This window comes from Rhagoletis pomonella, unplaced genomic scaffold (genome assembly GCF_013731165.1).
Source record: "Rhagoletis pomonella isolate Grant_MI unplaced genomic scaffold, Rhpom_1.0 Rhpom_scaffold_00004, whole genome shotgun sequence".
Lineage (NCBI taxonomy): Eukaryota > Metazoa > Arthropoda > Insecta > Diptera > Tephritidae > Rhagoletis > Rhagoletis pomonella.
The window spans coordinates 21,272,712-21,286,156 of NW_023458558.1; the positions used below are offsets into that span (position 1 = coordinate 21,272,712).

Genomic DNA, 13,445 nt, shown 5'->3' on the forward strand with positions numbered 1-13,445 from the left:
AGCGCAACATCCACCCAACATTTGACAATTCTCCATTTGCTGTTCTCTTCCTCTCACGCAGTTGTTTGTGTGAAAATGTGTGTTTATAGCGCTATGTGCGCCCACTAATTCATTTTTGTGTATTTAATGCAGCCTGTGCGGCCACGGCTGCTGCGGCGGCGGACGAAACCGGCACCATACCGGCTGCCGCGGCCGCAGCGAGGCCCGCCATTGCGTCCGCCTCATGCATGGGCTTCTTCTTCAATATGCTGAGATCGTTCACATTCTCCAAAAAGGATTTATGCGCAGAGAATACCTTCACACTGTCGAAGTCCTTCTTCAACTCTTCAATATCACGTTTTTGCTTTGCTCGCCGATTTTGAAACCAAGTGATCACCTGTGCATTGGATAGGCCCAGCGCAGCGGCAATCTCATCACGATCGGCCGGCGACAGGTACTTTTGATAGAGAAAACGTTTTTCCAATTCGAATATCTGATGATTGGTGAAAGCTGTGCGAGATTTGCGTTTCTTTTTCGGTTGGGGGCGATTCGAAAATATATCCAAATGTGATTTATCTGCAAAGTGAAAAATAATATTAGTTAGTTATTAAATATTTTGTTGCAACATTGTTGTATTAACTGCTTTTAATTGCAGGTGTGTGTGTGTTTCTATTTGCTAATCTAATAAATAGTATAGGTGCAACGTGTGAACAAGCAATATCCGTTGGTTACATAGCAGCTGGCTAATTGAAAAACACTAATTGCTACTTGTTCAGTGTTCGCTCGCAGTCTTGGGTATATGCTTGTACACTTTAAATTAATTGAAATTTTGCGCTTTTGAGCTCCTTCATTTTGCATAATTCAATTAGTATGCAATTGACGTGTCGCAATGTCTAAATACCAATTTATCAATTTGAGCTGTTGAGCAGTAAATTGCAGTTTTCAAGCGTTCAATGCTTGTTTGTTATAAATAAAATCCACTTACATATATGCTTGCATAATTATACGTATATGTGCATATGTACATATGCATGTATGCGTGTATAAGTGAGCATTAATGAGATATAGAGATCTATGGAGCATTGCTGGTCAAATCTCTTTTAATTACTTTGCTTCGTATGTAAATCTAAAATGGTTGCACAGTAGTGCAAACGAGGGCGCTTTGATAAGTCAGTGATGTTTTGAATTTCCAGTGTAAAAATTGTTTTTAAAGGAAGATCAATTTTAAAAGAAACTTGAAAAGCGGCCCTAAATGCAACACTGCTCCTGTTAACTAGCTACAATCTGATAAAGACTACTGTCAACTTTTGGGAAAGCTGCATTATTTAGCTTGTATTTGAGAGCCATAGAAAGCCAAGAGCTTTGATAGTTTTAAAAAAATGGAAATATGGGAACTCCATGCATTATTTTTTGCATAAAAAACCCATTACCGAAATCAATAATAATGCTTGCAAAAATTATGGGGAAAGAAGTAGTTTGCTATTGCCGTATCACTTACTAATAAAAATATGGAGCCCCAACGGCAAAAAAAGTAAGTGCAATTTTTTCTTAATTTTCTTTTCGATGCAGAAATACATCTAGATGCTTTGGGTATTCGAACATTTTTTTTGTGAACAAAGAGCACAAGGCAACCATGTTTTCAACAGATATATGAAAACATCTGTTTTTGGTCGAAAATGGTGTTGCGCCTACCTTAGAAAATGTATTATTTTGTTTTTGATAATTTGAAGTATCTGAAATTATTAAAATTAAACAAAAAACCGTAAAACTTCAAAAATTACAAAATAGCTGCGACAGACAGTCAGTCAATAAAGTTTAGGTACAGCGAATTTTTTACAATACGGGCAACTATTTTTTAAATATTTTATTTTTCGCAAATTTTTTATAAAAATATAGTTATTTCTACAACAAAACCCCAAAAATCAAAGTTCTAAACCTTGTGCAAAAAAATAATGTTTGATAATTTTTTTTTATATGGAGTAAATATGCGATACCTTCAACAAAAAAAAATTCCCAAAAATCAATGGTAAGTCCTAGCTTCCTCATACTTGCAGTTTATTATAATAAAATTGTATGGGCTAATGGCAGTTCAATCTGGATTTGCTCGTTTGCAGAAATGTTTTTTATTATAAATGTAGGAAGATGCATATATATACTTGCGACTGAGCCATTTCAATCCCTTCTCTACACGAAATCAGACAGACGACGGGTAAGTACCACGAAATTCCGTTTGTCCGAGAAAAGTGGCTCTGAAATGGTTCGTTGCAAAATTGACTGTAACTCTAATTAATAATATCTATGAATATTAAAAATTTAGCTCAACATTAACAATCCTTAGATCTCAAGAAAAGTTTTGATAAAACTAAACCTTTGTGCATTTATTTTTAAAACGCAATGTTTATGCCCTTTAACTACTTGCTAACTGTAAAAGTTGTATGGAGAAATTAGGTCTATATTCCTCCGTAGTCCAGGCAAGTTCTTTTAAAATCAAAATCATGGAAATCGGCTGAGTGTTCCGCGAGTTTTTCAAACACAAAAAGTTGCCTTTAAATTATTATAGATATCCACGTATTCACGCCCTAATTATAATTGCATGCTTTCTCATTTTACTATTTCCTCTAAGTGCCGAAAGCAACCCAAGAAGCTTAAAATTCGCTTTGATTAATGAACGAACGCGGTGAGTGCCGAAAAAAATATTCAAACTGTAAATATTTGACAAAGTGGTATTTTGACATTTCATTAGCGCTCCAACCACAAAGAGGTTAATGTATTTGCTGCTGGAATCGAAAGCTGCACAGTTTTATTTCTCCTACTTGTAAAGCGTGCTCCAGCTTACACAGTTTGAACTCTGTATGTAAGTATATGGGGCGTTCCATACCAAAACGGACGTTGGCGTTATTTTTATTTTTTTCTTTGAAAATGGTTTTGCGCATTTTCTTCCATAAGAAAAAAGTGCAAGAAGCCGCCAGCATAAAAAATATTAAAAATCAACGCAATTTTGTAGTAGTACTTTATTGTACTAAAATTGAATACGCTAAAAATTTGAAACAAATCAAACACATGAAGTGTGAACGCCGTCCGTTTTGGTATGGAACACATTAATCGACTATTTATAAATAAAATTAGTTTTTAAAAATAATATTTATGATGGCATATTTTCAAAAACTAATTTTTTTATAAAAAAATTTGTATCTATGTGTAAAATTGTTCAAGATAAAAATTTTAAAAATATTTCTTTTCATAGAGAATTTTGATATGAAGTCTGAACGCCGTCCGTTTTAGTATGGAACACATTAATCGACTATTTGTAAATAAAATTAGTTTTTAAAAATAATATTTATGATGCATATTTTCAAAAACTAATTTTTTTATAAAAAAATTTGTATGTGAAAAATTGTTCAAGATACAAATTTTTAAAATATTTCTTTTCATAGAGAATTTTGATATGAAGTGTGAACGCCGTCCGTTTTGGTATGGAACACATAAATCGACTTTTTGTAAATAAAACTAATATTTTTTCCAAAATTAACACACCAGATGGTAAAGTTTAGGCCTAAAAGGTTTGCAGAAAAATGTTTAAAAATTGTTTCAACGGAATCAAAATAATGGGGTATTTATTTGGAGGTATTTTCAAATCAGTCAAGCACACGTAAATCTGAATATTTTTCCAAAATATTTTGGCGAAAGTTTTAAACTATAATAAAGTTTAGATTTCGGTGGAAAAACCAAGATTTATTTTTTGATGAGGCACCCTCAGGGGTGGATCTACAGTGGAATCGTGTTGCCCGTCTCAACGTCTATAATATTAGTATAATAAAAAATAATATTTTTTTTGAAATAAATCCGGTGGATTTTGCATATTTTTTTCGAGAACACTATTTTTGACCATTTTTTTAAGGTCAAGGAGTAATTGTGGCTCAAGGGAAATATTTTTTCGTGTAAGGCATTTACAGTAGCTTTCGAAAACATTTTGTTTCATATCTAAATGTCGCTTCTGTTAAAAGCGCTACGAGTAATTCGTATGGAGTGTTAAGCATTTATAAACAATATGTAATATAATAAAATAAAATATCTATCATAATTGGGCGTACAAAATTTTTGATTCTTATTTGCCCCCACCCAAAACCGAGCTCACGATCCGCACCCTAATGAACATGTGTAGAAGTAGCTTCTTTGTTAGCTGAACGTTTAAATCACTATTTTTAAATTTGTTTTGATACATCATTCATTTTAGGTGATTAAATTTGACTGTTAAACCAAATATTGTTTCAAATTAACTCTAATATGTAGAACAAAGTCACATTTTCAAATTACTTTTCCCAGCTGCTCCAAATTGCTAATTACTCAGAAAAAATGAATCTGTGGTCAACATCTTTTCAATTATTTATTTATAGTCGTTACTGGTTTATTAATACTTATTGTATGTATATACATACATATATATATAAGTATTTACCTCTAGCGCTAAACCATAAACTTGCTCCCACAATTCGTACACTCGCATTTAAGTAGGTACCTACAGGTACATATGCACCTACATACATATGTATGTATATGAGTACAAACAAATGCTTCAGAGTAGCATCACAAACTCCTCATCAACTTGGCTAAATGCAGGAACCGGCTTAATTAAGTTAACGTATTCACCTATGCTCGAAATAATGTTTGTTAGTTGGTAGCCGTTGTTACCCCATCCATTAATGGTTGTTACTGATTTTTTTTTCTTGAAATGCTTGTTGTTGCTACTGTTGGTATTTAATTTTTTTTTGTTTTCAAATGATTTTGCGGCTCATTTCAAAGAAAATTTATGACTACCTTCAAAATATATTTGGCTACCGTTTGGCTTGGACCCACACCGACAATACCTGCTTATACTGAAAAGCAAAGCCATAAAAAAAGTTAACAACAACAAAATTATAAAAAAAAACGAAATATTTGAGAAGAATAAGCAGATGAACTGGAATATTTAATAGGAAATAACAAATTAGCTGTACTCTTTCGCATCGCAGCGTGAATATGTGATTTGGATTAGCGAGTTGTGGGACTTCTAAGTGGGTTTCGCTTTAATTAGATTTTTGTATTTTTATTTGCATTTCGGTTTTTTTTTATAAAGTTAGCATTGATTAACGATTTCTGTCCGTAGATCGATGAGACAAATGTATAAAACGTTGAAATTATTTAAAATTTGAATTTACTTTTATTGAAAGCTGTGGATTTTCTAAGTCTCTTGGTCAATACGATGGGCAAATTTTGTATGCTGCTATCCATAGGAAAGAATATTCGTTAAGGAAGTTTCTTCAAATATCAGCTGCTGGATTTTTAAATATATGTTTGTATGTATGTACGTATGTATGTATGTAAATTAGGGTGGTAACAGTTTTTTCAGCCAGAACTGAAAAATTTCGAAAATTGGGACCCTCGTATTTTTTTATTTTTCAATCGGTTAGCATTTACTTGTTTTGATCAAATTGCTATAAAATCGCAAAAAATTTATATATTTTGATCAAATAGATTTTAAAATCTGCAAACAATAAAATTGTTATGCCTATTTAACTTTAAAGTTTTACTTACTGCTTCTTAATTACCGATAATCTGTTCTCTTATACACGGAGAGAAGTTTTTTACTTAAAGTTGGATAAACCTTTTCTTGGTCGCGAAATAGTAAATAGCTCATGAAATATTAAAATTTTCTTTAGTTTTCACTGAATTTAAGGAAAACATTTTACTGAAAATACGAAAACGGGTTTCTCACTTACAAACAGCAACAAAACCGATTGAAAAAAAATAAAAAATTAAATTAAATAAAATAAATAAGAAAGCTCTTTTTCTATTTTATTAATAAATTTAAATTACAAATTTTAAAATCTGGTTCTGAGATCACAGTTTCGAATTCGCTTGGAGGTGGCTAAGGTAAAGTATGTCAGCTCAAATATAAATTACAAATTTGAAAATTAATTTCTTATAGAAAAACCTAAATACTCAAATACCGAAAAAATTAAATGATACATTTTTTCTTTTTAAAATACAATTAAAAATTACAATAAAAAAATAAATAAAAAAATAGAAAATATTAAAAAAAATCCTTTGCCCTAGGACTTGAGCATTGAATCTCTTGACTGGCACTCCAGAGCCTAGCTCTGTCCGCCATTACGAGTGTTTGAGCGCCCAGAGCAAATGACATACTTATTTCTTTCACGAGGGATGAAATAATTTATTATATAACTTTCAAGAAAAATTACGTGTTTTGAACAAACGTTTTCTTATTTATTGTATTGTGTATATCTAGACCAAATCAAGAAAATATATTCTTGTTTATTTTCAAATTATATTTCTTAGATTTTTTATAATAAGAATTTGTTTCCTAAAAACAAGACTCGATTTTCTTGCTTCCGCTTTGGTTTAAGAAAAAATTTCCCTCCGTGTAGTAAAAGGCATTTCGCATACATATTTAACAAAAAAAAAACACCATGTGAACGATTATTTGAGTCACTAGATATATGTTTTCCCGAAAAAAACCGCCTTTCTAAAATTAAAAAAAAAATATATATTTCTTTTAGTTTCACCAATTTGGAATGATACCTTTAGAGTATTTTTAACATTTAAAAAGCATCGCATCAGCTTCGTTTAAGTGACGTACAAATATCAACGTACATTTTTGCGTAGATCTTTTCTACAAAAAAATTTAAATTCCTAACACAGACATACTTTTTCATTGATTTAAAAAAATATATATATATCAAAACGCATTCAATGCGTCTCGTCGTTTAAAACCGTTTAACTGTAACTTGAGCAGCATTTAGCACTTGAGATATTCAGACAAAATTTTTCTTTTCGTTTTTTTTTTTTAAGTCTCTAGGGCCACACTTAATCATCATTAAGTAATTTGGACTTATCTTCACTAAAAACCATTTCAACATTCTCAATGCGACATATGGTCGCTCATGGTAATTTGTTGTTATACACCCTAGATGTCATACAGAAATACACCCATACCGAAGAAGGATAATTGTGGTGGCATATCTTCCACGTCCTTCTTTGCTGGCTGATATCACTTAAGCTACATATTTAAAAAACCTGCGTAAATCAATTTCTTATATTGTAGGCTGGTTTGTTTTGGTTCAAAATGACATACATACATATTTATATGCACATACATACATACATATGTACAAACTAACATTTAGTCAGCGTAAATTGTGCGTGGAGAAAGTGATATTTGATACTTAGAGGAATTTGGTGCGTGTAGAAATTATGAACTATGTATGTATGTATGTATGTATGTGCACTTGGTTTTATGACCATTTCGATCAGCGTCTTGTGGGCACTTGACCAGTGATAGTAAATTGGAAAATTGATGTTGTACACAACATTTAAGTATTTGAAATATTTGATCAGTTCCAGTGAAATATGCAAGTATTTTCATGGGAATTGCTCTGTATACATTTGTTTAGCGTTGAACAAGTTAATTAATGCTATGAGGAGCTGTGGTAAGTAGGTTGGTTTTATACAAATTACCCAGACAAAGTGTCTCCATACGAATGGATTTTTTTTTCTGCAATGTGAGTATACCAAGAAGGCTATTAAGTGCCAGTTTTCTTTGGCTGTGATAGAGATCTTCAATACATACAATACTAAAAATTGCAGATAAATATAAATAGATATATATAAATAGTACCCTGAAATGCTGGGTCCCCTCGGCCTACGCCCAAGTTCCAGGTCACAACGGGGTAACAGACAACGACTTCGCCAACGACTTGGCACAGGGGGGAGCTTCAACTTTATTTAAGTCTCCTTTCGTTAAACACTAACGTAAGCTCTCAGAATATAACATATAAAAGTGATTTTTGAGTAGAATTAAAAAAGAAGCAGGGCTGAAGACTTGCAAGGAAGGGGCAAAAATATTCTAGAAAGAAACTCTGTCGCGAACTAGACCACATAAGAATGATTTAAATTTCTTGCTAAACATTAAAAAAATTTTGCAGAAAGGGCGGTCTCGTACAATTTTTCGTACCCGGAAACTACAACTTCATTTTTCATTCGTTTAAAAAAATATTTTTTCAAGCAGAACATTTGAAAGCACGTAGTCGGCAGTGGCTGAGCCGACGCCGAACGAATGCCGTCAGGCGCTTCCTTATTTTGGTTTTCACGGTCGATTTTTTTTTGTTTTTTTTTTTTTTTGAAAGTGTTAAGGTGTGACTTATTTTCTCCATATAAAAAAAATTAAACATTCTTCGTACGGAAGAAAATGACTGCCACTGTCAAGAAAAAAAAAATTGTCAAAAATCAAACTTACACACTAAAACTGAGTGGTTTATACTCCATACTGCATACTTAAAATCTTTCGAAGAAATCTATTAAAAAATCTCGAAATTTTTTTATGAAAGCTAATTGCCATTGTTAAAGAATACACTATATTTTTTATAAAAAAACAAAAACAACTAAATAAGTTAAATAATAAAGAGATACATTTTCAAAACTTGTCAATATGTGGCGGTGCACTTATAATTACGACAAGGGTTGCATTTTTAATTTAAATAAAAAAATTTGAGATGATATCAAAAAGGTTTGATGTTTTCGCACATTTATTTATAATTACTAAATTTTCTGATAATTACAAATTTTTGGAACTCGGAAAAACTTTCACATTTTTCTCATGAACAGATGCCATATTGGATCCAGCTCTTTGAAATTCGCAATTCTGACAGCGGATTCGTAATTAACGACCACGAGAGCCCCCTAGTACGAAAGTGCGAATACCTAATTCCTTGAAACTGTGTTTCGAGAAAATCAACAGTGATTTAAAAAATTGTTCATTTTCTATGTAGGTATTTGTTATTAATTCCTAAAAAAAAATGCTTTAGCTTTTGAAATTTTACTACTGGTCCAAAACGTATCAACATTTTTTGTAGCAGGCAATTTTATGCGGCGCGATCCTTATACTCGTAGTGTACCCCATTTGTACACTGGCGGTCTTTCTCAAATGGAGCACTGCACTTGAGCGCTAAGCGGACTTTATCATCCCTAATTACGTATAAGTAGCCTTGGATGAAGACCTAAACAAAAATAAAATAAAATAAAAACAGAAATATTGGTTTCACTAACTGTAGTATTTACATAGTAGATAGATATGTGTACCTTGATGTGGGTAGTACTTCAGCGAACGCCATATTAAGTATGTACTTATGTATGAGTGCATATAAATCAGCATATTGGACATATGCATGTTTGTATGTATGTATATACCAAAGTATACAAGCGGCAACAATGCTCGTAGATGCACTCAAAAAGCCATTATCGTTAATTAACTTGACGCCAGCATGACAACAGTTACTCATCCAATAACAGCTGCAACAGTAGCTCAGCTGAGCCAATAACAAAGCGCTAAACAACGTTGAAATGAATTCATAATTTAAGCGTTTTCTATTATCGTTGCAACAAAAAAAAAGAGAATGCGAAAATAGCATGACAATTGTATGAAGTGGGCGAGCAAGCGGGCGTAACAGTTTTGCGGTTAACCAACTACGTACAAAAGCGTCAACTAAAATTGTCAGCTCAGCTACATTATATAAATATGTACTAGCGCACGTGTAGTGTATGTATGTAGGTGATGATGCGATAGAGAAATGTGTCGTGGCAATATAATGTTTTAAAACTTTTAAAATAGACAATCACTTTCGTGGTGATGAATATGCATTTCAGAATTTAGTGACTGTTTTAAAATGGCTTTATTTTGACTCGGAGTTTCGGGCAGCACTATTTAAAATGTTTTTTTATTATTGCCAAAAGTAACATGTTTTTGAAATTGCCTTACAAAAATTGTATGGATACGAATACGTATATAAATTTATATGCATATGCATCAGACATCTGCAGCGGGTGCATGATTTTCGTGTATACTCGATCATCTAACAAAACCCGTTTGGCATCGTTCTCTGTATACGAGCAGAAGTATTGTTCGTTATCGACTGAGCTCAAGACGAACATGTTGGTCACAACACCCGATTGCTTTTCATACATACTTGATTGGGTTCGGGTGCTTTGCAGCTCAATATACCCGGGTGTTCGAGTTTCAACCCGAGTGTGCACAAAATTTTCTTGATTGGCTTATGACGTTTTTGTTTCTACAAAAAATGTTGCCTTCTCATCGCGGTGTTCTTAGTTTTTGTGCGTAGAGGGCAAAGAGAAGGTTGTATTTTTCGGTAGTTTGTTTAAGTGTACATTTAACCATTTCTTATATTTTTGCTCATACAAAATGCGACATCACGACGCCTACATCCATTTAGGTATAAATGTGTGTAGATCGGCAATGCCCAAGCCCTATACACTCGGTGCACATTTATTTTTTGTAAAAGTACTTATGTACCTACATAGTTTTAGGCTGTGTTCTAATATATACACACACAGCTTTCCACGCGAAACTATACGAAATAGATGCAAAAACATTTTTGTCTACTTCGCTTCTAATTTTTTCATTGCGTATGCACAAGCACAAAGCAACAACATTTTCGTATGCTTTGTGGGAACATATTGGCGCCAGTTACCTTCAGCGTAAATTTCTTTGTTGTCCTGCATTTTATCGCAATGTTCGGGTGTCCGTTTCATTGTTACACAAATTTTCGGGTTAGCTGCGGGTGTCCGAGTGTGGTGTTCGCTTGTGCTCAATTTATAGCGAGGGTGATCGAACAGACTCGTTCGTAACCAAAGCAGCTGTCGGGTATGCATCTCGATCGAACACATAGTAGCCGAGTGTGGCGTTCGCTTGTGCTTGATTTTTAGTGAGTGTGATCAAAAAGGCTCGATCATACTCAAAGCTGTTCTCTGATATGCATACATATGTATGTATGTATGCATGAATTAATTCAACCACCATTAGCGCTATTAATTAAAACTAATAGCTCAAATGGCGATAAATGAATCAAGCTATAAATTTTCTTCATCTAATTCCATTCGTTTTTATTTAATTGAAAATAAAACACCTATACATTGCACAGACATATAGTATATGCATATGCACTCTGCAAACGCTAATGACTATTTATTGATTTCATGCTGCTCACATTTCCTCATTAGTATACATACATATCTTAAATCGATACTTGCATGCATGCGCGCATATGTACATATGTATAACACACTTACAGTGGCGGATACAGGATTTTATTTGGGGAGGGGCGATTGGGATCGACATGTCGAATAACGTTAAATTACAGGCATCGAACTTGATTCACAGCGGAGTGACCTACAAGCATCCAACCTGCTTGAACCCTCATTTATTTTTCACACAAATAGAGGTTCTAGTAATTTTTACGAAGTTCGAATTAAAATGTTTCGCGATATACTTTTACTTTAAGTAAGTTTCATGTTGTGAATTTGGCGCAAGGTCCATTTACAGAGTCCCTTGTAATAAAACAATTATACTATTTTGTAAAAAAAAAGCACAAGATAAAAAGTTATGGTCTGGGTTTATTATTTAAAGCAATATATATTTGTTTATATTACATAAATACTTATTTTTTGCTTATAACGTTTGTCAAATGAGGGATGTAGTTGAGTAACATAAACTGACATTACAATGAACAGCTGGCTGACTAAGTTTAAACCACGACCGTGCACTGAAAAACTGGCCCTAAGTGTACGTGTAAATGTGTTAGACCTATCATTTTTTTTTTTCTTATTTGTGGTACTATGGGACCATATTTTTAACCGGCGAAGGGTAACTTCTTTCTAAAGTAGCGTTACTAGCTAGAAGTGTAGTCAGAATGCGAAGAAGTTTGTTATTCAACGAAAAAGCATATTTGTCGCCCCATTTACCAAGGACTTCTGCTGCTCATTTGTTCACACTTTATACTCTCCTTCCAAACTGATATCGTCTTTTTGTAGCGTATTATATTCCCTAATTTTATATATATGGAAGTAATAGTTCAACTCAAAAATGTTTATGTAATGCATATTTCGGCAATCTTTCTCGGAGATCGAGCTTTAGCTATTATGCCATAGCGGTGTAAATATTACCTTTCGATAATAATCTTCGGCGCTAGATGCACGATAACACTATGCGACAGTCAAAATCGGGATGGGATGAAACCAACGGGAAATGTTATATCGGTCAAAAACAAGTTATACGTGGCCCGACGTTTCGCTGGGTCACGTCTAGGAATCGAGATATATCGTTTTGAAGTTAGTAACTATTATATAGGGGAAATTGTCACCTTTGGTGGTCTTTTTTTGACATAACTCGAGAACCACTAGTCCGGCAAAACTGTTGATTATATAGAAAAATGTTATATGAACAGATTAAAGGAATTGTAATTTTTAATTTTCTTAAATTTGTTTGAGCAAAATCGGACTAGTGGTTCTCGAGTTATGTCTAAAAAAAAGACCACCAAAGGTGACAATTTCCCCTATATGATAGTTACTAACTTCAAATCGATATATCTCGATTCCTAGACGTGACCCAGCGAAACGCCGGGACACGTATAACTTCTTTTTTACCGATGTAACTTTCCCCGGTAGTTTGAACCCTTCCCGATCACTGACCCCTACCATTTGTCTCATAATGTAATTAGCCCGAAAATTTCATATATCCACTCTCCGAGGAAGGACAATATCCAAATAGTATAATTCCTTGGCGATATCGGTAACTAACGCAGCAAGCGCTTTTTCTACCCACTTGCTGTTATCCCCCTGAAGCCTGAAGATTAAAATTTTTTTCTTTTTAATTTGTTTTCAAATTTCTCGTTTGAGGTAATATATTTTAACCGAAATTTTTTTCCAGCTCTGAGGGGCGATCGGCCCTCCCCTGTATCCGCCACTGCATACTTACATATGTACGTGTACTTGTGGGTGTGTAGTAGCGCGAAGAATCACGTAATTTATAATTCTATTATTTTAATATATTTTTTATTGAGCTTTCAAGCATATAAATATGTATAAGTACATACGGTGGCGAGAATGTAAATAGGAAAAACACATTATAGCAAGTTTTAGACCGCCCGGCTTTGGCCAGACAAAGATTAATTTATATTAAATCTTCAATGGTCGAAGCCTTTGTTGTAAGGAATTCCACTAACAAGCCTAGGATTAGGGAAGCCGAAGGTACCTTGGTCACACTGGGTTAGGGACTCTCTCTTTAAGATATACAAAAGATCTTTCGGGTCGCGGGGTCTGTTGTTCTGCTTCACCCAAAAATTAACTAACTAACTAAGTTTTGGCTACCTTTATTTGTTACAAAAAATTATTATTTTTTTATGAAAATGTAGCTTACCATCTACAAAAAAACATGTAAATAAAAATTTGGCGAATTTTAACAAATGTTGATCAAAATCTTAAACTTTTTAATCAAATTTGTTACAATTGTTTTGAGTATGCAGTTTTGTAGACCTGGGATTTTGGTATAATGAATTGCAATTTTGAAATCATTTGTTTGCGCATTTTCTTCCATACAAAGCATGCTCGATTTTTTTTTT

The 13,445-nt window shown here is 33.3% G+C and overlaps 1 protein-coding gene across 1 annotated transcript in view; it reads right to left on the minus strand.

Moving 5' to 3' along the window:
* Nucleotides 1-13,445, minus strand: part of LOC118737212 (homeobox protein B-H1) — a gene marked incomplete in the record, with an annotated part of 25,200 nt that overhangs the window by 3,084 nt on the left and 8,671 nt on the right. Inside the window, 1 exon segment of the mRNA XM_036467579.1 lies at nt 32-555. Coding sequence (XP_036323472.1) covers nt 110-555 — 446 coding nt within the window.